Here is a 24,875-nt window from a genome sequence, read left to right on the forward strand (position 1 = left end):
GATCAAAACGTGCTGCCGAATCCAAAACTCATCCCTCTTGTGGTATATGCACTTTTTGTTCGATACAGAATATATCAGATAGGTGACATAGTGAAATATGTTTTTTTCAGCAATCAGACGAAAGATTGTGTTGTTTTCCTGTTGTTCCCAGTCGAATGGCATGGCTATATGATACAATGACACACTTTGATCGAAAGCGCTCTTAGTAAGTCATGAATGCGTCACCCCCCCCCCCATAAGGCTGATATAGGAAGAGTATAGCACTGTCCTTGAGGGATATATTTGCCAGTGTGACGAATTTACAACTGACAACTCCCCAGCGCTGTACCGCTCTGCAGTACCGGATGGCCACCGTGGGAACGTCAGTTTGTCAGTGTGGCGTGCATCGCCCCGCTCGCTTCTCTGTGATTAAAAATTAACGACGGCCCTAATTGATGATTAAGTAAAACACGGGATCCTGTTACGGCGCTGCTTGTCCCCGAAGGGTCTTCACGGATGGGGGAACAGATTAGTCTGACACAGCGGCTCCTGTGGGGGGGGGGGGAGTGACTGGATGGGCAGAGTCATTAGACATCATGCAGAAACCAAGAATTTGCCTGGGTACTCTTTTACAAATGATCTTTTTTTTGCTGTGTACAGAAAATAATGTTATGTGGAAAGGGATGAAAACAGATAGGATTGAGTCAGAAGGATTTTTTTCAATATGTATGGAATATGATCGTTTAGGCCATTAGATGACGATCGCTGAACGACTGTACAGCGACCAAAAAGGCAAAACCGGATTTGTGTGACCCTTGATTTTGTAATTGGACCATGGTACACGATGTAAGCTTACGATTCAAAAGACAAGAAAACATGCAAAGCGTAAAAAGACTTAATCTATGAAATTTGCTGAGCGATTTGTCAAATTTTTTGCTCGCTCAGCGGTCGTAGCGTGGTCGCCGACGGAGTGGAAAGGGGTACAGTATTAGAAATTGTTAATACAAAAGTGAAAGCGTGCGGTTAGATTCCGTGATGCTCACTATTGTCCTACCAGACGGTTTGAGTATATTGTAGAGAGTTATTAATCAACCAGTAAAACTCTAGCCACTTTGGCAACTTTCCACGACTGTGACAAAGACTTAAAAAACTTCTTCCACTCCAGGACAAAAAGTTGCTCCGCGTTCCCCCCCGAGAGGCTGTTCCCTCGGCGAGTCGCCGGTGATTTGTGACGAGGGGATTCCGTGACACGTACCAACCCTGACGTCCCGCTAAACGGCAAAACTCTTAAAGTATCAGGTTACCGACAATGGATGTGGACGGGCGATGATTCAGGGTGGAGGCTTAATTACCCTGCATTTTTGTGGAGACGTGATGAATTGTGAGCAGGACACAAACCTGTGTAGTTAGGCATAACTGCGGTCTCGCTAGCCTGTTCTAGCAGTGTTGGAACGACGTTAAATACTTTGGAATGTCGCTTTACGTTAAGATAGGCATCTCTGGTTAGATGAAATAGTAAGGTAGAGCTAGTCATGAAGAATGTTACATTTTCGAATAACAGATTCCGTTCGGAAAGCGGCGATTAAACTAACTCATGGTAGAAGTTATGTGATTCTTTAAAAACAATATGAAAACCAAATGTGAAGCTTCATATAACGTTCGAACGCTTGGGCTCAGTGGCTTGGGTGACATTCAAGAAAACTACCTCAAGAAGTAAAGCGTCGAAAAGGGACGCCAAATTCTTCATCCACGATGTTTCACTGTACATCTCGGTCGTGTTTTGTAATTGTATCATATAGTGATGATTCTCTGCATATCTATTTGTGGTCTATTAGTAAGAAAACTGACACTGTGAAAGTAATTGAGACGCCTCCCTAAAACCCACATCACAGTTAACACCACACTATCACATGTTGCGGATGTTGTCTTTCATAACTGGACACTTATCTATACGGCTTTCCTAAGGCATTAAATCTCTGATTATCAGGTCACAACTACGAGGTAAGTATATACCTTCAGCCTTAATGTTGAAAAGGTAACGACATGTTGCTTGCCTAACAACATGTACTCAATGAGAGATTCTTCCTGGCGGCTTAACACACCAAAAGAAATACTATCCTTCATACAGAGAATAGCTCGAAAGTAAAGTTTAAAGCACTTACGAAAAGACCTAATAGCTCAAAGCGCCAATGCCTGTCTGTATGGAGTTATTAATGCTTGATAGGTATTCGGGGAATTCCGTGCGAGGAGGGCCGTTTCTTGATTGGAATTGCCTTTTTCATCCACCGCGCGAAGTTGTGCCGGGTCGGGTTACTTCTAATGGCTGGTGGGCAGAGATGGATGGTGACGGCCTGTCTGACCCGCTTTGAAGTGCACTACAAGTTGCAGCTGAAGGCTGAGCCGATCACGTATCAAAACAGCTTGTCCACAACTCATCTTAGAAGCGTTATAATCCTTGGGTACTATGTGGAGTGGTCTAGCTTTATCTTGTTGAAACGACACATGAAGCAAACAAAATGAAAGTGGTGTTCTTATGCTGACTCGTGGACTTATCATACAATACCGTACAATGTTAATGGTGGTGAACGTAAAGGACAATAGCCCAGCGGTCTTCAAAAATTCATTCCATTTTAACTCGAGTATTTCTAAGTATACTCGTGCTTACATTATCATAAATCCAACAGTTGTCTTTCAACATGAGATACATGTACGTTAACAACTCGCAGTAAAAATGTAAGGGCATTTACACGATACTAACCACATCACTTTCAGCACCAGGGACGTGTATGTTTAAAGCGCCACCGTGTGAATTTTGGAGAACTGCATCTCTGTTCAACATTATGAACAGAGCAGTGTCGTTACAGACGTGCAAGTAATGCCTACAAGCGACATGGTAACAAAGTGCAGGTTCACTGTCAGGTCGCAGGAGCTATCTCTTGATATACAATGTTCAGGACAAACCGGGAGTATCACATGGCGGCTACTTCAGAATTCACTTGATTTGATCTCTTTCGTGCAGGTGATGATTGTACTTTTTATGTACTAGAAAAGGGCTAGACATGTAAAGACTTTTCCTCACCTTCCCCTGTTGTAGATAGGCATACACAGAATGGTCTTTGTGTGGTAGCCAGTCTGTAAGTCCACGTCCCTGCAAAATATATGAAACGGTTCGCAATGCCCCCTTGCTGATAAGGCATGGACTGCATCTTATCTGCAGTGTCATATAATCAAAACATGCTGCTAAAAATACAAGGCTATTTTCACAATAATGTTTGTCACATGAATACAATATGCATGTTAGCGCTGAACTGTGTTTTTATATTTAGGACCAAGATGTACCTGTTAAAGCGCCCGTCCTGATACGCGTCTTTGATGTTGAGAGTCTCTCCGGTCGTGGCTACATGGCCGCCGATTCCCCTGTCCATTGGAAACCTACACAGGGAGCAAACAGAGATACATCATAAGACGTTAGACAGGGGCTCATCCACAGCGTAAAATCATCGCGTTTGTCATTCACTCCCAAGATCATAGAATCTTTGGCTACCTTTACAAACATATATATGATATGAAAATAACTCGTCATCCAGCACATCGACAGTACAAAGCAAGGATGTCAAAGATTATTTACACACATAGTGATGATTTGATGAAAGATGTACGATGACAATGCCCCCCTCCCCCGGCGGTGCGAAAGCTGTACTTAACGTGTGGAAGGAGGGTGTGGACTGATGGAAGGTTATCAGGTGTCATTAGTGGACATCAACGTCACATGAAGGTGTGCACGTGAAGACGGTCGGCGTCAGGACAGGTGGGGTAGCTCCAAGAGTTATCTCGGTGGTGTGGGGTGAGTCAGGTGGGGAGCAGTAAACCGTCACTATCATATGGTCATCATGTTTCTCGTTTTTCTTGTCCCATTCAGGTCACAGGACTCAACGTTTTAAATCTAAATCAACGTCTGGCAAAGTCTAAAACGTTTCTACTTACTACACACAACTACTAACTATTGGGCACAAACTTCAACAACAATGTGTTAGGTGTGCTGGACCTGCTCACTACTGGTCGCCATGTCCGTGTGTTACCTGATGTCAATCTTGTTCACGTGTGTTAATTCTCGTCCAAACTCCTCGTCAGTGTTGGACGTCCCCCCACTGAAAATGTGCAGGTGTGCAAAATGTTTATCAACTCTGTTTCTGTCCAAAACAACTAACTTTGAACTTTTCAACAGTTGAAAGCCCGTTTCATTTAGAAACTGGTAAGTTAATGGAGGGATAGACAAAGACATTGATGGCGAGTAATGAATAAATGAAATGGATGTGAACAAGCTGTGAAAAATTAACAACAAGAACATATATGATGCTTACGACTACTGCTGTCGTGATGCGGAACTAAAGCCGGGAGTAACCCAATGTATCACAAGTTTTCCTGCTGCTCCATCGGATTAGGAATGTTTTGGCAAGATATTTCAGCACACTTTCAAGTCTCAAGCACTTTGCGGCTCTTTACGACATGTCGTCCCCTGGTGATAGTAAGTGGAATATCCCTGAGAGTCTATTTTTGGCCGACACGCTAGGTTGTTCCTTACGGATTGCACATATACACGCTTCCGCGCAAATTGATAATGTCGTGGCTGTCAGCCTCGGTCTTCTGCAGTATCTACCACACAAGTCTAATTAGCTGGAAGGAAGGAATTAGTTACTGTTCTTGCCAACGACTTCTGCCGAAGAACGCAGCCGGTGGTAACGTTGTAATTGCTTGTCGATTTTGGCAGTCTGTGAGATCCGGAAGCAAAAAAAAGCAACTTATTCAGTTCAATCAAGCCTGCTTTTAAACTGTGTTGAGTAACCATTTTATAAAGAAACAATAGATATAGAATACTGTTGAACTTATCACAGCTTGATCATCAACGGATTGCATTCTGGGATCGAGACCTTTGACCCTGCTTTGTCATCCATTTTTAAAACATCACACACATGGTGGTAGCAGAACAGTTTCTGGCCCAGGGGTTTTCAATAGTTAAGGACCACAAAGTGACAGATATTGACTTAGTAGGGTACCATAGAAAATCACGTTGAAATATGTTAAAGTTGAGAGCACAATCTACAAAATATAAACTGAAAACCAAAAGAAAATTATGCTTATTAAGATTTTGACGGCCACTTTGAAATGGGTCATACCGAGTCATACGGAACTGCAGCCGACTCACCCCGGTAGGCAGCTGCAAAGGTCACGCGCATTTATACGTCCAATGGGAAAACTTCACAATCTCATTCGTACGATCTAAAAGCGCACTTATTATACTACCATACAGTCAAGTCTTCGCCTCGCTGGCTTTCACGTTAATGTTTTTATATACGGTTCAAGGTTTAGGGCGCCCTATTTCATACCGCTCCGTCACGAAAGACTGTGTGCTGATACCAGATGTGCCAGTTGGGCTGCAGGGTATATCCACTGGGATGTGCAAGACGTCATAAGGAGAGACATGTAGATATAAGTCTTACCTTATTTCCTTCCTCTCTACTTTTTCTCCCTCGGGTTCGTCCAGGCTCACATCACTCCCAACGTCAAAGATCCGGGCGTACAACTCGTTGGTTTTGCTGTCAACAAGGAAAAGCGAGGCGCGATCAGCAGTCACCAGCTTCTGGGCGTGGTTCTGGCAGAACAGTAAGAAGGACATGATGAATCTATATGTATAATAAGGACCAAGATAATGTTAAGTTGATATGCTAATCTTCAAACAGAGGAACAGTTTACTGTTTTGGATCACCGAACCGTTGTACAGGATCAAAAACACCGCAAATATGTGAAATAACGCCATAGAACTTTTAATGGCACTGCATAACAGATAGTCATAAACAGACATGGTGATTTAGTGCTGAGACCATCATAACTTGTTGTGGCAATTTTGAAACAAGGAATTTCTGTACTGTACAGATATTGTAGATATTTGTATTATCACACATGTGCAATTTAGTTTCTTGCGATAAGAACAAAAGTGGGTCTTGCCAAATCTTTACATAACAGTCCTCGTACATCCCATACATGACGTAATTGTGCCATAAATGATAGCACTACACTGCCGATTGTCATTTGCATGAATGGACCACATTTCCAACCGAGCAGCTCTCAAAGTAAGTATGCAGAATTACCATAATCTTCATGATGACGGTGTCCATACTGACGATGTCTTGGAAGATGGACCTACAGAGATCGACAAAGGACAATTTGGTAATCAACGTGTAAAACGCGCTGTCGTTAAAGGCCTACGCTTAATTTACGAGAACGATTTTGTTACAAACATGATGAAGATAGATAAGGAGAATATTGCATGACAAAACTTAAAACTAGATCCCTTCACATCACAAAACCTCATCTGTCCCTGGTGCTGAACGGTTATTCTATCACATCATGAGAGAAAATCTGGCAAGGAACTATATTATTTCATGACTTGTATATTATTTAGGGTGGTTTAGGTGCATGAAAGAATTTGACTCATGATTCCTTCACGTTACAACGATGACTTGTCCTTGGTGCTGAACAGTTATTCTATCACCTCACGAGAGAAAAACTGGCAATAGACATTAAGATTATGATTTTGTATATCTGTAAGTGTTGTTTAGGTGCGATTGTATGAAGTCCTGTGTTATGATGCCTCACCTTGTGACCGACAACAAGAAGTCATTCAGCTGTTTCTGTTTCATCATCATGTCGACCATCTCCGCGTTATGGAGGGCCAGCCCTCCCCACAGCAGAATGGTATTGGCTGTCTGGGGACGGACAAGATGGGGCAATCACTCACTCTACTTTAAAGCACCTTTTGTTTTAGAACATCGTGTCGCAACTTTCACCAGTATCAGGTGCCATTACCGTTTTTAGGGATCCGGTGGGACGCCAAATTTCTGCCCGTCAGATTTCTGCTACGTAGGGTATTGCTCATGTGTGGAGTTAGGGTTACGGTTGGGGATAGGTTTAGGGTTAGGGCTTGTGATTAGGGTTAGGGTCGAGTTAGGGTTAGGGTTAGCCTGCACAGCGCTACCTCTCCTCCCAAAATCCTATCAGGACTCTGCTTGAAAATTACCATGCCACAATTAAGCCTTGGAGTGTGACACGCCTCGGGTATTCTAAAAAGCCCTTAGCAATGTTGAGGCATTTATTTGGCAGGGACAGAAATTTGGCTTCACACCGGGAAAAAGACTGGGTTGGGTTAACACAGCTAGAAGTCGGGATGCAATTATAACAGCCACTTTTGTCCTTTATATTTAGGATAACATAAGTTGTAAGTGTCGTTGAAAAAACTTCTTCGCACGTCAACGTTTCAGTAGCATTAACGTCAGTTGTAAACGTTCGTGTGCAAATCGTCCGAGTTAACGTCGTCTATGTGGACCAGTACTTCTAACACATGTCACGATCAATGTAGTTGAAGCGTTGAGCATTGATTGCCGACTTCTTTCATCTTGAAATAGCAGCTTGCGGAAAGGTCGACTTTGACGTTGCAAAATTGTACCATTACGGAGGTTAACGAACATTCACGTCATCACGAGCGGCATTCTTTGATGCTCTTCAACGCCGAGAAACGCTTTCTTCGTGCTGAAGATTACACATTGCGCATGCGTGGCTTTAGATGTATGGTGTGAGCAAATAAGCATATCTGTATATCTAAGTCATCAGTAGAATGTATGACATGTTTGGAATATCTGATCATAACTCACTTCTTCTTCTTCGTCACTGAAAGTATGGCTCCCTATGGTCCTGTACAGCTCGGCAATGCCTGTTGGATTAAGTACGAGCAACAAAAATCAATCACAGATGGTTCTCTTTTAACATAATTCGTCCTTCGTGTTCTGTTCGTAGTCGTTGCAAGAAAATCTATAACTTGGGTCCGCATGTCAAACTAAGCATTTCTAGTTCCAAAGCTGTCGGCAAATTTCACCTTTTCCTTCAACCTTTGCTCTTACTTCTTTTCTTTATCCTTTGTACAATCCAAGAATTTTCTTCAGTGAACGAGATTTGTACCACAGTGACGCATGCGTACCGGCCAGGGTTCCGTTAGACCTCAGGAGGGGCAGACACAGGATGGAGCTGGCCGCAGCACAGTTGGCCCCAAGGCCTTCTGGGTACTGGTCGTGCTGTGGTGGAAACACACAGTGTAAGTCTACATTTGGAACTATCCATCAGTTCAAAAGACATCTAGAATCTTCGCTCGTGTAACGTTCCAACAGTGCAAACCATCTATTGCATTGATTTGTAACTAACCACGGAAGTCAGACATTGCAAAGTCGGAAGGCGGTCACAACATTTCACCCAGTTATTGTGCAGAAATGCTGTCATAACTCGACTTTTAAGATCACGTACGTTCTTGCTTCAAGAGGAAAAATCGAGCCCCATTAGTTTTAATGGTCTCATGGTGCATGTACAGTACCACTCATAACGCAGCATCTCTGATCACTGTGCACTGGGACGGTCAAGCAAGGGTTGTTGGGCATGTGTGTTTTGGGTCGTCCCTGAAGTTTTACAGGAAATAGCCTTTCTCAGTTCTGATTCACTTCCAATCCATCCGACAAACAATTCGTCAGTGTGTGTTTGTTTGTTTGTTATATGCTTTGCCGAAAACTGCCAAAACGCTATTCTATTTGCTGCAATAGCCTCTTTTTGTAAGGTAAATCTGCGCAATATATATATATATCACAGGGCTATCTCTGGGTGTAAATCCGTACCCCAAGAACGTGTGTTGTCTTGACCGGCTGAGACGTGGCGGCGACGTAAGCGGCTACAGTTGTCCCCTCACACACCGGCCAGCTGGGCGCAGACACCTCCTCATCACTCTCTCTGTGTGAGGAGGGAAACAAAATGATAGCCAGAAATGTATGCTGTAACCTAAAAACCTAAAAAAAGGAACTAAGATAACATGGAAGGAATGCAACTTTTTGTGGTCCCTTTTATGAATATATATTAGGTGTAATAATAAGAGTATTGCAAATACATGCCCAAGGGCTTATTGCAAGTACATGTAATATCAATATAAGAATAATAAATAAGGTGATACTACTTCCTATGTTATACTATATTTTGAGATATACACCAAGCTAGTTTTGTTATGTTTCGCCAACGAAACATATTGTTTTTGTCACGTTTCTTCTTCTTCTTCTTCTCCTTCTTCTTCTCCTTCTTCTTCTTCTCCTGTCAAATCTTCAAATCGCTTCTTCTCGGTCGTCCGTCGACCAAATTAGCTGAAATTTGGTATGGAGGTAGAGTTTGTGTATACCCCTAGACCCTTTTTAAAATTTTTTTCATATAAGTTTTTAAAATGATTTTATCGAGGTTTTTTGGTCATTTTCCGACAAAAGTCGCACATTATGGCCTCCAGTGCCGTGGTGTTCAAACCTAAGGACCTGAAATTTGGTTTAGTTGTGCATTGGATATTTACCCAAAGGACCCCATAATTTTTTTTGGTATACACTACTTCAAAATGATTTATTTTGCAATTTTTTGATGGAATTTTTGGTTATTTTCTCACAACTAGGTCATCTTGTAACATAAGCCCTCCTACTGTCTGGGAGTTAAAACCAAGCAGATGTCAGGGGGTACCTCTACTATAAAAATGGTATTACAGAAAGTTATATGTACCTTATGTTACATGGTACGGATGTTATATTTGAGATGTAGGTACCTATAGGACAGGTGAATACACCTGACAATTAATTATGATAATGAGGACCAAATTTGCATAATGTACCGTAAAAGCTGCGGATGTCATCTTTGAGATGTAGGTACCTTTAGGAAAGGCGAACACACCTGGCCATAAATTATGCTAATGAGGACCTCATTTGCATGATTTATGCGTAAACTTGTAATTCCCTTACCGGAAAAGCTGCAGATGTCAGATTTGAGATGTACGTACCGTTAGCAACGGTGATCACACCTGGCCATGAATTATGCTAATGAGGACCTCATTTGCATAATTCATGCATAAACTTGTATTTCCCTTACCGTGAAAGCTGCGGATGTCATCTTTAAGATGTAGGTACCATTAGGAAAGGTGAATGCACCTGGCCAAAAATTATGCTAATGAGGACCTCCTTTGCATAATTCATGCAGAAACTTGTATTTCCCTTACCGTACAAGCTGCAGATGTCATATTTGAGATGTAGGTAGCTTTAGGAAAGGTGCACACGCCTGGCCATGACATATGCTAATGAGGACCTCACTTGCATAATTTATGCATGATGTTGTATTCCCCTTACTGTAAAAGCTGCGGATGTCATCTTGAACATGTAGGTACATGTAGGAAAGGTGAAAGCACCTGGACATAACTTCTGCTCATGAGGACCTCATTTGCATAAATTATGCAGAAACTTGGATTTGCCCAGGAGTTATTTTGGGACAGCCCACTTCTTGCATGAGGAGTATGGGCGAAACATCCTGAATTTGCTCTTAAAGCAAATGACGGCCAGTCTAGTTGGTTTTCACTTCTTCTTTTGAGACCGTCGAAGACGAATTTACCGACTGCTTCTGTGCCATGCGGGATTTTAATAATAATAATAACTTTATTGCAAGTTCATGCCCGAAGGCTAATTGCAGACAAACAAGTACATGGGAATACATGGGAATCAAAAATAGTTATCTAGACTACTGTCAAAGTTCTAAGTTAACTAAGGTTGACTATGGTTGGGTCTGACTTCTTTTTTGAAGGCAGTGGAAAATGAAGAGACCCACGTTTTTCATTGTAAGTGGGTTTGTTGATTTTAGTGCTGATATGGATTTTTGTAAGCTATTCAAATGGTAAAAGCTAGGAGAATTAACGGAAGCTGTTTTATATAAATCGTTTCTTTCGGCCTCATATAGAGGGCATTGGCAAATGAAATGTATTTCATTTTCCACTGCGTTTATTGTACAAAACTTACACATAATTATTTCCCCATGGTCTGGAATAGTGAGAAAGTAAGAATGTATTTTGGACACGTTATGAAAGCCACAAGCTTACGGGTCACCTTTACAGGGACAGGGTTTTCAGTTCTGTGGCGGGTTCACAAACTGATATGGCTGTAATGATCCTAACTAATAACCTGGTTGTGATGTAACCTTTTCTATGGCCAACTGACGCCAACGTTTCACTGGGAGTCTTGCAATACATCAGCATCCATAATACTCACTACACACATAAGTGTGGATGTCAATCATCAGCTATTTTTGTTCGCTATGCAAGTTTACTTGAGTAGAGTGGGTCATGCTAGAATGGTTATCTTCACGATTACAAATGGTCCTTTTCAGATATGATTATGAAACAAGCAATGCAATAGAGGACTGACCGACGACTAGTGACCAACAAGATGGCTTGTTACAACCAAGGTTCTTACTAATATAAAAAAAGACCAACTAAATGGCACGTTGCTATTGCTTAGAAGAACGCGACCAATTCTAGTCCCTTACATAAAACCAACTTGTCAGCTTCTCGCAAGAAATCAACACAATCTCAAAATGCAAAAATACGCGAGACTGACAGTGATGTATGACGACGTCAAATGTACCAGTGACATGTGACCAATCACGTCAGACGTTGAATGATGTGAGGGTACTAGTGACATGTGACCAATCACGTCAGACGTTGAATAATGTGTGTGACTTACTCCGGCTCCAGCGCGTCTGGAATGATCAGGAAAATCTCCTGGAAAGGACAACAACATCGATGTGAAGATGAAAATTCTTCCACTGGGACATTTAACCACTTCGTCAAACAGATACAACTTCATCACGTTTTGATTTATCGTGAGTCTCAGAGAAACAAATTGACAGTGAACTAACGTAGCATAGATATCGCAGGTAATATCAAAATGCACGAAACACTTATTAATGTATATTTTATTCGAATTTGAGCTGTATCAATACCAAGGCCATGTTGATTTGATTTTATGGATGACATCCTCTGGGGACCCCAAAACTGATGCGAGCGTGTGAATAAGAAAAGATCGAAAAAAAGGTGCCTTCACTATGAAATCTACGTGGTCTGGAACAAAACTAAACACACAGAATCTGGTATACTGAAATATATATTCTTCATTTCTGTCCTTTCAGATGACTCTGGAATCGACTTTGTCATTCTACGACATTAGTATCTGATTTTTCTACGACATAAATACCCGTTTTCCGAAATGTTTCTTTGCCATTTACAGCATGTATTTTCTCATTTTGTAGCTACTTTTTACGATTTACTGTATGGCTGAAAACCTTTTTAAACCGACGAAAATTGATGCGCGTGAGGATGTAATCCATATAATGGAATCAACATGACCTAAGGTATAAGTACAAACTAAGTGTTACCTCTCCGTTGTCGTCTATCCCGTACGCGTTGAAGCCATCAGCGTTGGTGGCTGTACATGTAGGAAAGAACGCTCGTCATGATCTGTGTTCATAGGAGTTCTCATTTTATAATTAGGATGACGTAAAATTACATGAAAGGTAAACCACTGTGCCAATCCTTCCCATTTCTTATCTCCCTTTTGTAGTTACGTAATACCCGAGTACTGTCGGAGATTTCCCTGAAGCTCAATTGGTAGCAGCCTCACAGTTGAGCTCCTGGTTCAAATTACATTTACTATTGGTAACTGGGAGACCCCGGTTTAAATCATTGGAAGGGCATCTCGGTTGGGGCTGCACCCGTCTTTCGGAAGGGACATAAAATTGGGGAACCGTGTTCGAGAAAGTGCCTCCTGTATGTTAAAGGGTACGGGCTAGCAACCCCTTCCTGTAAAATATACCCAGCTACAGAAACAGCACGGAAACTTAATGACCTATATGCCACTAGCTATATAGACATTACAAGGTGAACAACGACAACAACTAGTACTGTCCAGTCCCCTTATTCTGGTCTCGCGGTCCTTCCTATCCTATCACATCCTACCCCTTCCCCTCCCTTCCCGTTCATCGTGGTCCAAACCATGGCAGTAAGGTATCCCACCTATCTTGATGCTGAGCGTCATCTCGTAGAGCAGCAGCAGGTGGTTGGGATGAGTCCCGATCTGCTCGGTCAGCTCATGGAGGTGCTCCCGCTTGTCCGGGCCGGTGTAGCGCTGACAGCGGAAGGACGACATTTCAGCAATGGTTTCAAACTCTCAAAATTTCCCTACTGAGTGATTTTGACAAGGAATCAGCTCCAAACTACCGGGTTGTTAGAATGTACGTGTGGTCCAAGAATCGATTTTCACAAACATGCGTCACTGGTGTTTGATCTCGGTTTGATTCAAAGCAAGCTGTCGCAAGTGCCATAGGAGGAGCGTAACCATTGGTTCATTGTAGTCTTTACTTGTAAGAGCTGCCGACAGCCTTACAAGCGAAAAGGGAGAGCTTTCGGTAACTAAGAAGGATGGTACCCAGGATAGGGTAGCTTGAGGTATCATCCTGAATTGAACTATTATCTCATGAGAACGAGTCTAATTGATCCGTAATCTAATCAATCTTCTCAAAGTAGTTCCAAGCTATATACGAAGACTCAATGAAAGTGGATACTATTATTAGAGAGGCCGATAGTATCATACAGTGAGTCAAATCATGGCCCGAAGCCTAACTCTAAGCAGCAAAGACACCCAGCAGACAAAGGCCAAAACATCACAAATATCTGGCTGTTGCCAAGGAGGTTCAGTTCTTTTGAATCCACTTCCTGTTACCATCACAAAAGTCACCGATGATTTGTTCTAATCTTTTAACTATCGGTACATAGAATGCATCCTACAGAAATAAATGTTATCATATTTTGCTTCCGTCCAGAAGGCGGCAGTCGAAGTATATGATTACCACAGAAATCTTACCCCTATCTTTAGTGACGATGTCCGCTTTAGCAGCCCGGCATTCGGTCTCCTGGAGCCGGACATGTCTGTGAGAAAGGGAAGAGAATAACATTGGCGTTACGTAACATAACACAACATAACATAACATAACATAACATAACATAACATAACATAACATAACATAACATAACATAACATAACATAACATAACATAACATAACATAACATAACATAACATAACATAACATAACACAACACAACACAACACAACACAACACAACACAACACAACATAACATAACATAACATAACATAACATAACATAACATAACATAACATAACATAACATAACATAACAACATAACATAACAACATAACAACATAACATAACATAACATAACAACATAACATAACATAACATAACACAACATAACATAACATAACATAGTATAACATAACATAACATAACATAACATAACATAACATAACATAACATAACAACATAACAACATAACATAACATAACAACACAACATCCATATCAATGTGAATAAATTTATTTTTTCTCCCTTTTAGGTTTTCTTGAGGTTTCAGAGCAAAAAATCACACAGTTCACGTTGTTTAGTTTGTTCAAAGTGCACATAGACCTCAAAGTGACAGACACAAAAGAGAAGCGAGACAATTTTATGTAACGTTAGGTGATGGGGCAGAGCTGCTCATAAGCTGTTCGATGTATTTCGATGTATAACACGTACTCTCTTCAATGATAATTGGTCTGGCTACTAAGCATCCGAGAGCATGCCGTCAACAAAATGTCTGACGCGGTGACACCGAGCAGTTTGTACGAAACCAGAGGAAAATTTTCTTAGAAACCTTGCATTTTTCATATCGTACCGCAGTGCCACCTTAGCCATAGAGGGCCAATGATCAGAGACCCTCAGAGTGTCAATACACAGGAGGTCAGTTTAGCTGGAGGATTATCACCATCGCGAATCGACCGTCAATCTTCGCTGTAAACCGTCAGTACTTGTCCTTTCCACCTTGGCTTGCTTGACGCGATTAACGCCGAGATGCGTTTATGGTCGATGAATGAAACATATCGCGCCCAACATTAAGCACGACTCATAAATCACTACAGCTTATCTCCGCACATGGTCTATAAATCTTCGTACACAACAGCACCGCATGTAGTCTGTTGTTTCTAGAGGACTGTACGGTCACCAGTTCATATTGAACGTAGTGTGTATGGGGACGATGCACATGCTATATAGCGTACTCACGCACGTGAATGTTAGTTTTCGGATCAATCATTAAGGTTTTCATATCGACAAAGAGGCCGTGATGACAACGAGCGCTTTCATTTCAGTGAATCGCAGCTCTAGCGCATGAAACGTCATTGTGTATTATCATTAAGCTTTTGAAATATCCCTACAGTATTCTGGGAACTTAATTTGGACCACAACACACCAACATACCTACCTCATCCCCACATCCAAACACACACATGTATACACTCTGAGTTTTTTCTCCTTTTCTAGATCTCTTTCTCTCTCTCTCTCTCTCTCTCTCTCCCTCTCTCTCTCTCTCTCTCTCTCTCTCTCTCTCCTCCTCCTCCTCCTCTCTCTCTCTCTCTATGTCCTCCCCCCTCCCCCTCCCCCAACGAAGTACAAAGACTACATAAAGAGCGGGAAAGACAGATGTACGAACCATTGTTCATCTGTTGCCGGTACTGCCTCTTCATGCGCTGAAGCCTCCACCTGTCCAGCGTTTCCATGGGGACGGTACCGGGTACGAAGCTGTCGAGAAACTCTGGGTTGTCATAGAGATACTGCCGCACGTGGTCCACCGACAGGCCTGCAAAACAACCAACGCACAAGTATAAAATTTGGTGTTTGGGTGTGGCAGTGTATACTGTTCGTAAGCTATCACAATTTGATAGTGCAGTCGACTGATGATGGTGATGAGTGTCGTTAAGATACTGACATATCTAATAACCTACCACACTGAAAAACATCCTGTGTTTTCTAGGAATCACAAAGCGCCTGCGTTGTTAAGAGTGAATTGTTATAAAGCTGATCAGCTAAAGTCACGTTGCAGGTGCTTTCTCTCTCACATCTATAGGTAACTATACTTTGATACACTTAATTCCGTTAGCCGATTCAGAGCGTCCGTGCCATATCGCCTACAGGTGCATTTACCGAAGCCAGGAAAGTTCAGGCTTCAAAGAGCTTGGCCCTCGGTGGCATTTCTACTTTGAAACGCTGTGAACGCCGGAAGGCACAATGCGCATGGTTTAGATTGCATTGACGGGCGGTGCAGTTACTGGGAATTTCATCAATCATAGGAGAATGATGGCCAATAAATGGTCTATTGTACGAGGGGCAGTCAAAAGGTAATGCATGTGGTTTCATAACAGGCATTTTTTCATCAAATGAGTTGAAATTTTAGAACAAATGTAAAGGCACATATCTTGAGACTGAAATATCTCCGTTTGTTGTTAAAATTTTCATGAGCGACTGAGTTGATTTTAAGATGACCACACCCATGACGGGCTATAAATACGAGAAACAAAAATAATACATCAGACTTGTTGGGCTCCCCTTGCCGCCAGAAGAACATGTGAGATACCACGTGAACTACGCAACGACGACCGGGAGGGGGGGGGGGGGCAGACATGGTGGCAAAAAAGCACAGCATGTACACCTATGTATAGTCAAGCTATCCGTCCTTCTTCTTTAAGACATACGTAGTGGGCAGGGCGATCACTTTAAGACACTAGTGGATCTTTTATGCAACTGGGGTAGAGAGTGAAAGGTATGAAAATACCACAAAACGGTAAAGGTAGTCCCATAGCCTTTTGTAGGCCGTAGACACACTACCATACATATTTATTACCCTTATTCCTTTACACATATAAAAAGTATCCATTCCTAGACCTAGACCTAGTTGCTCCATCTTCTGGAAATGTTTCCTTACAATGAGAATTATGTCGCAGAGAACTAAAACAAGTAGTCTCTACCAGACTAACTACGCCGGCTACAGAGAAAATATTTTCCAGGGAGTTTGGCAACCAAAGAGTTTCATTTGTAGGCGGGGGTAATGTGTTCAACCTTACCGTAGCCTGTTGGCAAATCATTCCCCTTTCTGCCGAATTTTACGACCCCGGCCAATAAGAAGGTCGATGGAGGCTATAAAACAAGGGTCTGTGACTTTGGGTCTGTTTGTGATTCTTTGTCATCAGTCAAATGACGTATTTGTATCGTCCTTCTTCGAGACATTAAGTTTTAATGGAGGGAGAAATCCCGAGGGAAGAGCCCTGCTTGTGGTGGTAGGTTTGGGTGGTTCTCAACGATCACTGACGGACAAGGCCTTGGTAATCAAAACTTGAATGGGCTATTTCAGACTGATAGCGAAAGGTTGACTGTCTTGCATAGAATGACTTCCGTACCCCGTAACCAATGGCTACTTATTTTGAATACTCTATAGCAAATCAAAGGCAACAGTATTATGACATATGTGATCTGGTGAAGATAGTTAGGTGCCATTGCCTATCAATAAAAACTAATATTTGACTTAACATCATTTTGTACAAAGATCTGCGAATAAAACCAAACAACGGACCAACTCGCACGGAAGAATTTGATGATGAAAAGAAGACCACTGATGAGCCAGCAGCAAAAGGACCAAACCCAGGAGTGGGCGTCAGACTAATTGAGAATCCGGAGGCAAACAGCGTGCTAGCAGGCTTTCCTGGAAAGATGCCGACAGAATCAGACTGTCTGCCAACACCTTGTTTCGATTTTACACCAGGTATTGTGAGCACAAGTAAGTACTAAAACAGGAAGGAGTCTTACAATTTTATACACAACAGCATTATCTTACCACTGGTGCTAACACAGTCAATGTTTCAAGGATTGTTTCACCGCTATGTACGTAAAATGAAATGCTTTTGATTTTACCAAGAGCAAAAGTCCCTTCAAGTTTTGTAATTTAGTGACTGTTCTGTGCATCTGTGACAAGAAAGGGAAGCAACAAAGGGCAAACAAAACTAAAGAACAGCATCAATATACCTTCACCTCTTTGGTTACTCAAAAATGTGTTTGAACACAGTTTTGATATGCAGAAGGCGTTTACTTGTGATTGGCGTCTTATCGGCAGGCTGGGTTGGAATGCAGTTTAAGACGTGAACTGGCTCCTTGTGCGTTTCGTATTCCATTGATGATATATAGACCTTGGTCATGTGGTCTATCGCAGATGTTTTAGATAATGTAATATAATGCAACTGTTTATTTGGTAGTACAAAAAACAGATCAGGACTTGCTGAGAATTCAGAATTCAGAATGGCAATCTACTAAGTGACTGTAGCCTTTCAGAGAGCACAAACATTCAAGTTGTTGAAAGCATCAATCCATAGGCCGGCTCAGAGGGCAGCTTACAGCATGGATAGAATCTTTCAGCTGCCCGTCCTCTGTCAAAAATACCTAACCCTGGAGACCCTAGACTGTCTTGTTGAAGATTATGGTCACCCCGGCTCCGTCTAAGGGCGGCGACCTCATAATGTGTAGTCGGTGGAGGATATTTGCCCGCAAACGGCTCATCGTTTCACACAGTCCAGTTGACGCACAGGTCCCCTGCTGACGTCATTGCCTGTCCACAGGGCCCAGGGCGTCGTGACGGTGAGCCCTCTGATCCACGGCGGTGTTAGAAACACCAGACAGCGTCTCCGAAAGTGATTTTTAAATTTTTCATACCTGAAGACCCTACACGTCTGATATCGTCAGAGGTGCTTTGTAAAACCATTCACTGATATTCTATTAGATTGACCAGTTGTACACAATGAATGAAAATAAGGCTGTGGGCGTTGTTTGAAATAGAATCGATAACGAGATTGCAGTTTGAAACATTTAGTCATCAAGAATCAAAATGACCTTTGAAAAAAAAGTGCCACGAACCATTAAAATTAAGTTCAGTATCTTATTGAGGTACTGCGGTTTGCTATTACATCTATTTCGTCGAATTGATAGTACGCCGTTAAACGTAAGATTGGCTTTACATTAACCTTATCATAATATATAATATCATGTAACATGGCCATAGTTGAAGTCGTCTGCAGGAATACAAATTAAAATTCTCCAAGATTCTATCATCTTCAACATTCATGCTGTCGTATACGCAACTTTGTCGATATATTCATAAGCTGAAGCACATGGAACACTTGTTGATTGACCTTCGCCATGGCCCCCAAAAGCGCCGACTCCCCAGTCCAGTCCGCACCCTAGTACGAGGCAATAATGACCATGTTTGAAGATGTCCACTGGGGTTCATCAACTGCACTAACGACCATAAGCTCTACTGTTGCGGAAAGAAAGGTCAATAAGGTCTTCACCTGTTGCTTAACCTTGGTAGGATATTGGCTATTAGATTTCGATCGGTTCCGTGTCTAAGGTGGGACCGGCTAGCTAGCTGTGTTGTTGCTTTCGACATCTACGGGATGATGTCTTTTCATGGTTGTCACTCGAAGACATAAGAAAATGTCCAGACTCTGCTTGATGTACAGAAAGACTAATGGTGTACGTATCGAATACTAAGTATCTAATACCACCTGAGAAAACTAGGGAATTTATGACCCACTTTCGAACCCAACAGGTGCCAGCTGTCATAGCATGCCTACAATGGACATATAGATTTTCCTCATTACTTATGCAAATTAAGTCCCACTTTGCATGACTTGCAATTCATTGTTTACATCTCTGTCTAAACTACCTACATATTGAATAACAGGAAAATATGTTGCTCCTTTCTTCAGTTATTCTCCTTGGAAGATTTTGACAAAAACGCCATTGCAGTTCCAGTGACACAAATCAGGGGGACCAAAATCAACCCTGACCTTCCTCCTCTCGACACCTACCCACATACCAAATATCATTACAATCCATCCATACGTTCTTCAGTTATGCTGACTTTAAGCATCCGGACGCACACACATACACATACACACACACACGCAAACACACTCAAAACAATATCACCATGAAAGTATTTTTTCATGGAGATAAAAACAACGAAATAGTCATGTCTTCATGCAAACAAGAGTTATCAAGGCAAAAATGAGGTGTTCAGAAAATCGTTTCTCTCTAGAACTATCGTACAGTTGCAACCTAGTACTGTAGAAGCATCCTCATTAGATAGCTTTAGGCAACGCTTGCAGTTAGATGTGCAAAGGTTAGATGTGACAGGTCGTTGAGTGTAATAAAACTAGCTACTGCCGCGCCGCAAGCCTGCAAAGCTGGAGTGTCACGCCGAAGGGCTGTTATGCAGAAAAAGATTCCATGCAACCCTCTGTTAAGTCAGTTCGCTTATTTTGATGTATGCACCAGCGACACTCGTCTAAATCCTCAAATCGTTTCTGACTTATTACAATCTTACATATCGTAATTTGATATACAGTTATTCTACATTGGTCTAAAAGGCTTATGCACATAGAACAAGTCAGTGCAGTCCCTAGAGATCTTTGTAATACAATGGTTCACGGGCTTATGTCACATAAGCACACTGCGTACGTAATGGCATTTTACCTAGTAGTGATATGTGCCAGGTACATTCGGATAACATCAACGGAATATTGCCCGAGAGATGCTAGCGGCTGAACGGGCAATGATATGTGGTATTGCCAGGGGATGAGAAGTGCGACAGTCTGTTGGCACAGCCGGATGATATTCATAACTTTTAATCTCAAGCGTTTCGTAGAGAGATTATTTCCATGTAATGTAATTAAACATTGTATGAGATTTCTGCCAGAGTGAAGCGTGCTGTCAAAGTGCACCGTGCACAACGTCGCTGTGAGAATGTGATTCCTCAGACGTTGTGGTCGAAGGACTAGAAAGGTTAACGATGGTAATGAAGGTGTTCCTGCTTCTCGTGACAAGATGGCGAAGATGAATTTCAGTTTGTCATGGAATGCTCTAGATATGATGTTTTACATAATAAGTTATTCACATCTCTCAAATCTCTCAATTGACAACCATCACAATGCAAAAATAGGTTAATATATTTTGTCTTAAGAAAAAAATACCGAAACTAATGATTAGCCCCACTCGATTGTAACATTATATCATAGACTTATGCTAACCCTTATTGTATTAGTCATTGGGATGTAAAGTTTTAATCTACACCTCTATTTTGTACTATTTTTAATAGTTGTGGCCATGCATTGTACCGCGTACGATTGTCGTGCAATGAAGTTCTGCTTCTATATCCGAGCTCTGAAGAGGATCAACGCTGAAGTTCGTACAACATCAAGAAAGCTCATACCTTTACAGCAGTGCAAAGGTATTTGGTTCTCTTCAACGATGGCTTGAAAGGTGTTAGATCTGATTATTTATCCCATTCATCAATTTTTAAACAGTATAATTATAATGGTAGCCTTAAAGACTTGATAAAGCAAAAATGGGTATAATGGTATTCTGTTGGATTACTTCTTTACCATAAAAAATTAGTTGAAATCGCTTTCTGGTTAAAAAAATGGGATAACACTCATTACTGTATCCTTTATTCACCATTAGAAGGTGTTACCGAAGAAGGGACATCCTATATCTGAATTGAGGGAATGCCAGTAATAATGGGGGTTTACCGCTGTACATATAGGGGCATTTGGCACATCTATACACCTATATGTATGTACATGTATAGCAAAAAGACGTGTTTCATTGGCAGGTATCTTAATTTTCTAAGACCTTCAAAGATAAAAATGGACAAACGCAATCTTCGATGGGTAATGTCGAGCCTTCTGGCAAGTTTCCTTTCGGTTCTAATTCCTCAGACTACAATGATTCTTTTTAAAATAGAATATCTACTGCCATGTGTTTAAAGCTGAAGGTCGCTTGCCTTGGCTAAATATGAAATAGTAATCTGTAACATGCTTTGTCAAGCACGTCGTCCTGCATACATTACATTGTCAAGTACCAGTTTCAGACCACTTGTGGCTTTATTCCTTGCCTCTTTTCATTATTTGAAATGTTTACACTAGTCATTCCGAAAATTTACCATTTGACAGATGTTCAGGCTCGGGTGGAATATGCATCTTCTTACATATTACACCCCCAACTGTTTCTGTATTCCTGCGGGGATTTTGAGTCGCGTCTGTTTAGTGTAGATTAGCACGGGAAACACATCAGCGTTACTTCGGGCTTGTCGGGGCTTCGTTCAAACAGCTATCAGCCTTTTCATCAGCCACAGGACGTGCGTCAAACAAATATGCGGTCTTCCCTGCTATGCTGAACACGGGAGGCATTCAGGCGTGATAATGGCGGCCTGGGCAGGAACGAATGAAGCCGCTGAGACAACTGCCAAGGAAGACAGCTCTGGAGCAAAACGTACCATTATATTCAAACCATCTATGAGGACCCAGGAATGAAATATAGTTCGAGAAGCACATTTCACATAACCATTGGCAGCATAATTGCATTTTCTCACCGTCAATTCTCGAGCCTATCTGGGGGCTTGGGACAACCTAGCATGAATGGCATTTAGTGTTGATAGAAACGGTACAATATGTTACCCCGAAGGGTGAATACCATGAATATGAAGAGGAGGGGTCACCAACCCACATTACTCTTGAAAATGTGACGTCAAATGGCAAAAGAAAAAGAGGGTCTGGTATTCCTTTTTGTATATCATTTCTGGCCAAACTTATTGTGATGTAGGTAGTTGACATACTAGGCCATGATAATGTACGATGGCAGATTGAGGACATCGTATATTATTTAGACCCCAAGATAGGGGGTCTATATTAGAGCCAGTACAACTTGTCCGGTATGCTTGTCGTGAGTTACCAGTCTTAAATGTGTATGTGAGGGGTCATGAATATACAAAGTACATCTAGACGCATCCGGTATTTCCACTGCAATTTGGCAAAGGCCCTTGAGTATCCAACTTCATACTTTGATAGATTCTACAACCTTTCTATTTCTCAATGTTGCAAAATATTAAGAATATGAAATGTTTATGTACGGCGTGCAACTTGCTGTATAGTAGGTTAACCAACCAACCAACCAACCAACCAATTAACCAACCAACCAACCAACCAACCAACCAACCGACCGACCAACCAACCAGCCAACCAACCAACCAACCAGCCAACCAACCAACCGACCGACCGACCAACCAACTAACCAACCAACCAACCAACCGACCAACCAACCAACCAACCAACCAACCAACCAACCAACCAAACAAACAAACAACCAACCAAACAACCAAACAACAAACCAGACAGACAACCAACAATTGGTTGGGAACCAGTCTGCAAGGATTTGGCAGTCTGCGGCTAGAAGTCGGGGTAGTTAGGAATGATTGGGAGGAAGTCCGAAAGTATTCTGGGCTCGGTTGGGAGTAAGTAATGTACTGGTTGAGAAATAGTTGTGACATGGTCGTCGCGAACGATAGGCGTGGTCTAAAACGGTTCAGACTGCTACCAACCTTGGTCTAGTAGTGGTCGAGGGCAAGGTAGATGGAAGGTCCTGAATGTGTGAAAGGGAAACTTGATAACTTGCGTAGGATTGGCAATATCGTAAAGCATACAATCTCACCCCCGTGCCATGTGGCAGATTATAGTCCATTCTAGGACTATGATTGAACGTTTACGCTGGTACAAAAGCTATTACAAGAGATTTGTCACACGCTGTAAGCATTCTAACGAGTTGGGAATGCCTTTGTTGAGTGCCGTAAGCCTGTGCCATGTATAACAACCGTGTTTATATTCCGTCGACGTTGTGTAGCTCTTCCAGCGCCTAAAGTTGTTGAAAGGGTTCATCGCCCTAGCGGCCTGGGCAGGGATTACGGTCATATCTGGCACTGAACGCACGATCCATCACCGTCACCATCGCCGACACGTGCGATAAGTCTTAGCGCGCGCAGGATATCTTGTGCTTGCCTAATGTCCTAACATATGCTCTATATGTAATCATAAAATCTTAATTTGGAAACGTACCTTGGGCAAACTGCCAGTTGTCTGACTCGTTCACTTAGCTATATAACAATGGAACGTTAACTGAGTGTTTCACTGACTGTGCTTTGTGATCCTGTAGTCTTGACCAAACAAGGATTGGCACCAGATCAAGTGTGGTAGCAAGAATCGACCTTACATGTAGAAACCAGCAACGTTATCCATGTGGATGAAAACGCCATTTCAAAGTATAATGGTTGGGGATGATGTAGAACAAAATAATGATGTCCGTTACTTCTGCTTGCTCTTAATGAAATTTTTTTTCGCATGTTGTAAGGTGATCAGCACTTGGTCACACATCTACGTATGTCGCCAATTTAGGCAGCGACTTAGCTTGATTAGGCTGAAATGTTGGTTTCTAAATGGGTCTCATTTCACCAAGGTGACACTGGTTTTCTTAGCGTTTGACAGTTCTCTTACTACTAGTATGTCTTTATGAGGTCATTTTAGATTCTTCATTTCATTTTGCTATTTCTATACAAATGCACAAGAAATCTCCATTGTTTTGACGTACACATACTTTAATGACCACACAAACGGAGCTAGTTCTTTAATTGCCTTCCATAACAGGATGATCGATACCAAGTGTAACAAGTTAACTTGTTTGAGCAAACCTGGGGAGAGGAGCTACATCGATCACACAGACGTCGAAGGGAGCGTGTGCCAGCAATTAGGAATTCAGGATTTGCAAGCAGTTCAAATCGTGGATTTTTGGAGAGGCAGTCGGCTTAGATTGTGTTGAACTGGTGATCTTAAGCTTTATATCTAAATCTTGGCAACCATAAATTGGTCTCTGGGGACGTCTTTTCTCCATATATTCATTCGTCTTATCGTTTTCGGTGTCAGCTTTAATTTCGATCAATTTGTTCATTATATTAGACACTATGTAGCAACGTCATTAGAAGCACTTCTTCTGTAATCTACTTTGATAAACACTCATTGAGCGAGACTTGAAAAGAGAAGGAAATGACATGAAGGCCAACTGGCAAATGCCAACTGATTTATCTTGACTACTATCTTACCAGAGAGCGTGGATCCTAATTCATGAGCATTCCTTCATTTGACGCTTCATTTCTTGCAGTGTGTTCTAACTACTCCCATAGAATACGACCAGAATTCT

The 24,875-nt window shown here is 41.9% G+C and overlaps 1 protein-coding gene across 3 annotated transcripts in view; it reads right to left on the bottom strand.

The window, feature by feature from the left end:
- The window catches only part of LOC136427740 (probable 3',5'-cyclic phosphodiesterase pde-5), a 69,192-nt gene that overhangs the window by 10,842 nt on the left and 33,475 nt on the right, over window positions 1–24,875 (bottom strand). For 2 of the 3 annotated variants that reach the window (XM_066416856.1, XM_066416858.1), the window contains exons 2-15: window positions 15,460–15,606; window positions 13,776–13,840; window positions 12,929–13,040; window positions 12,292–12,341; window positions 11,601–11,638; window positions 8,691–8,802; window positions 8,009–8,102; window positions 7,686–7,744; window positions 6,634–6,743; window positions 6,126–6,177; window positions 5,478–5,629; window positions 4,059–4,127; window positions 3,319–3,411; window positions 3,059–3,127 (exon numbers count right to left, since the gene is read on the bottom strand). In XM_066416856.1, the coding sequence (XP_066272953.1) occupies window positions 3,059–3,127; window positions 3,319–3,411; window positions 4,059–4,127; window positions 5,478–5,629; window positions 6,126–6,177; window positions 6,634–6,743; window positions 7,686–7,744; window positions 8,009–8,102; window positions 8,691–8,802; window positions 11,601–11,638; window positions 12,292–12,341; window positions 12,929–13,040; window positions 13,776–13,840; window positions 15,460–15,606 (1,222 nt within the window). The remainder of the gene's footprint in view (window positions 1–3,058; window positions 3,128–3,318; window positions 3,412–4,058; window positions 4,128–5,477; window positions 5,630–6,125; window positions 6,178–6,633; window positions 6,744–7,685; window positions 7,745–8,008; window positions 8,103–8,690; window positions 8,803–11,600; window positions 11,639–12,291; window positions 12,342–12,928; window positions 13,041–13,775; window positions 13,841–15,459; window positions 15,607–24,875) is intronic. The other variant, XM_066416857.1, reaches the window with a different exon arrangement.

The sequence above is a fragment of the Branchiostoma lanceolatum genome, chromosome 2 (assembly GCF_035083965.1).
Source record: "Branchiostoma lanceolatum isolate klBraLanc5 chromosome 2, klBraLanc5.hap2, whole genome shotgun sequence".
In the NCBI taxonomy this organism is placed as follows: domain Eukaryota; kingdom Metazoa; phylum Chordata; class Leptocardii; order Amphioxiformes; family Branchiostomatidae; genus Branchiostoma; species Branchiostoma lanceolatum.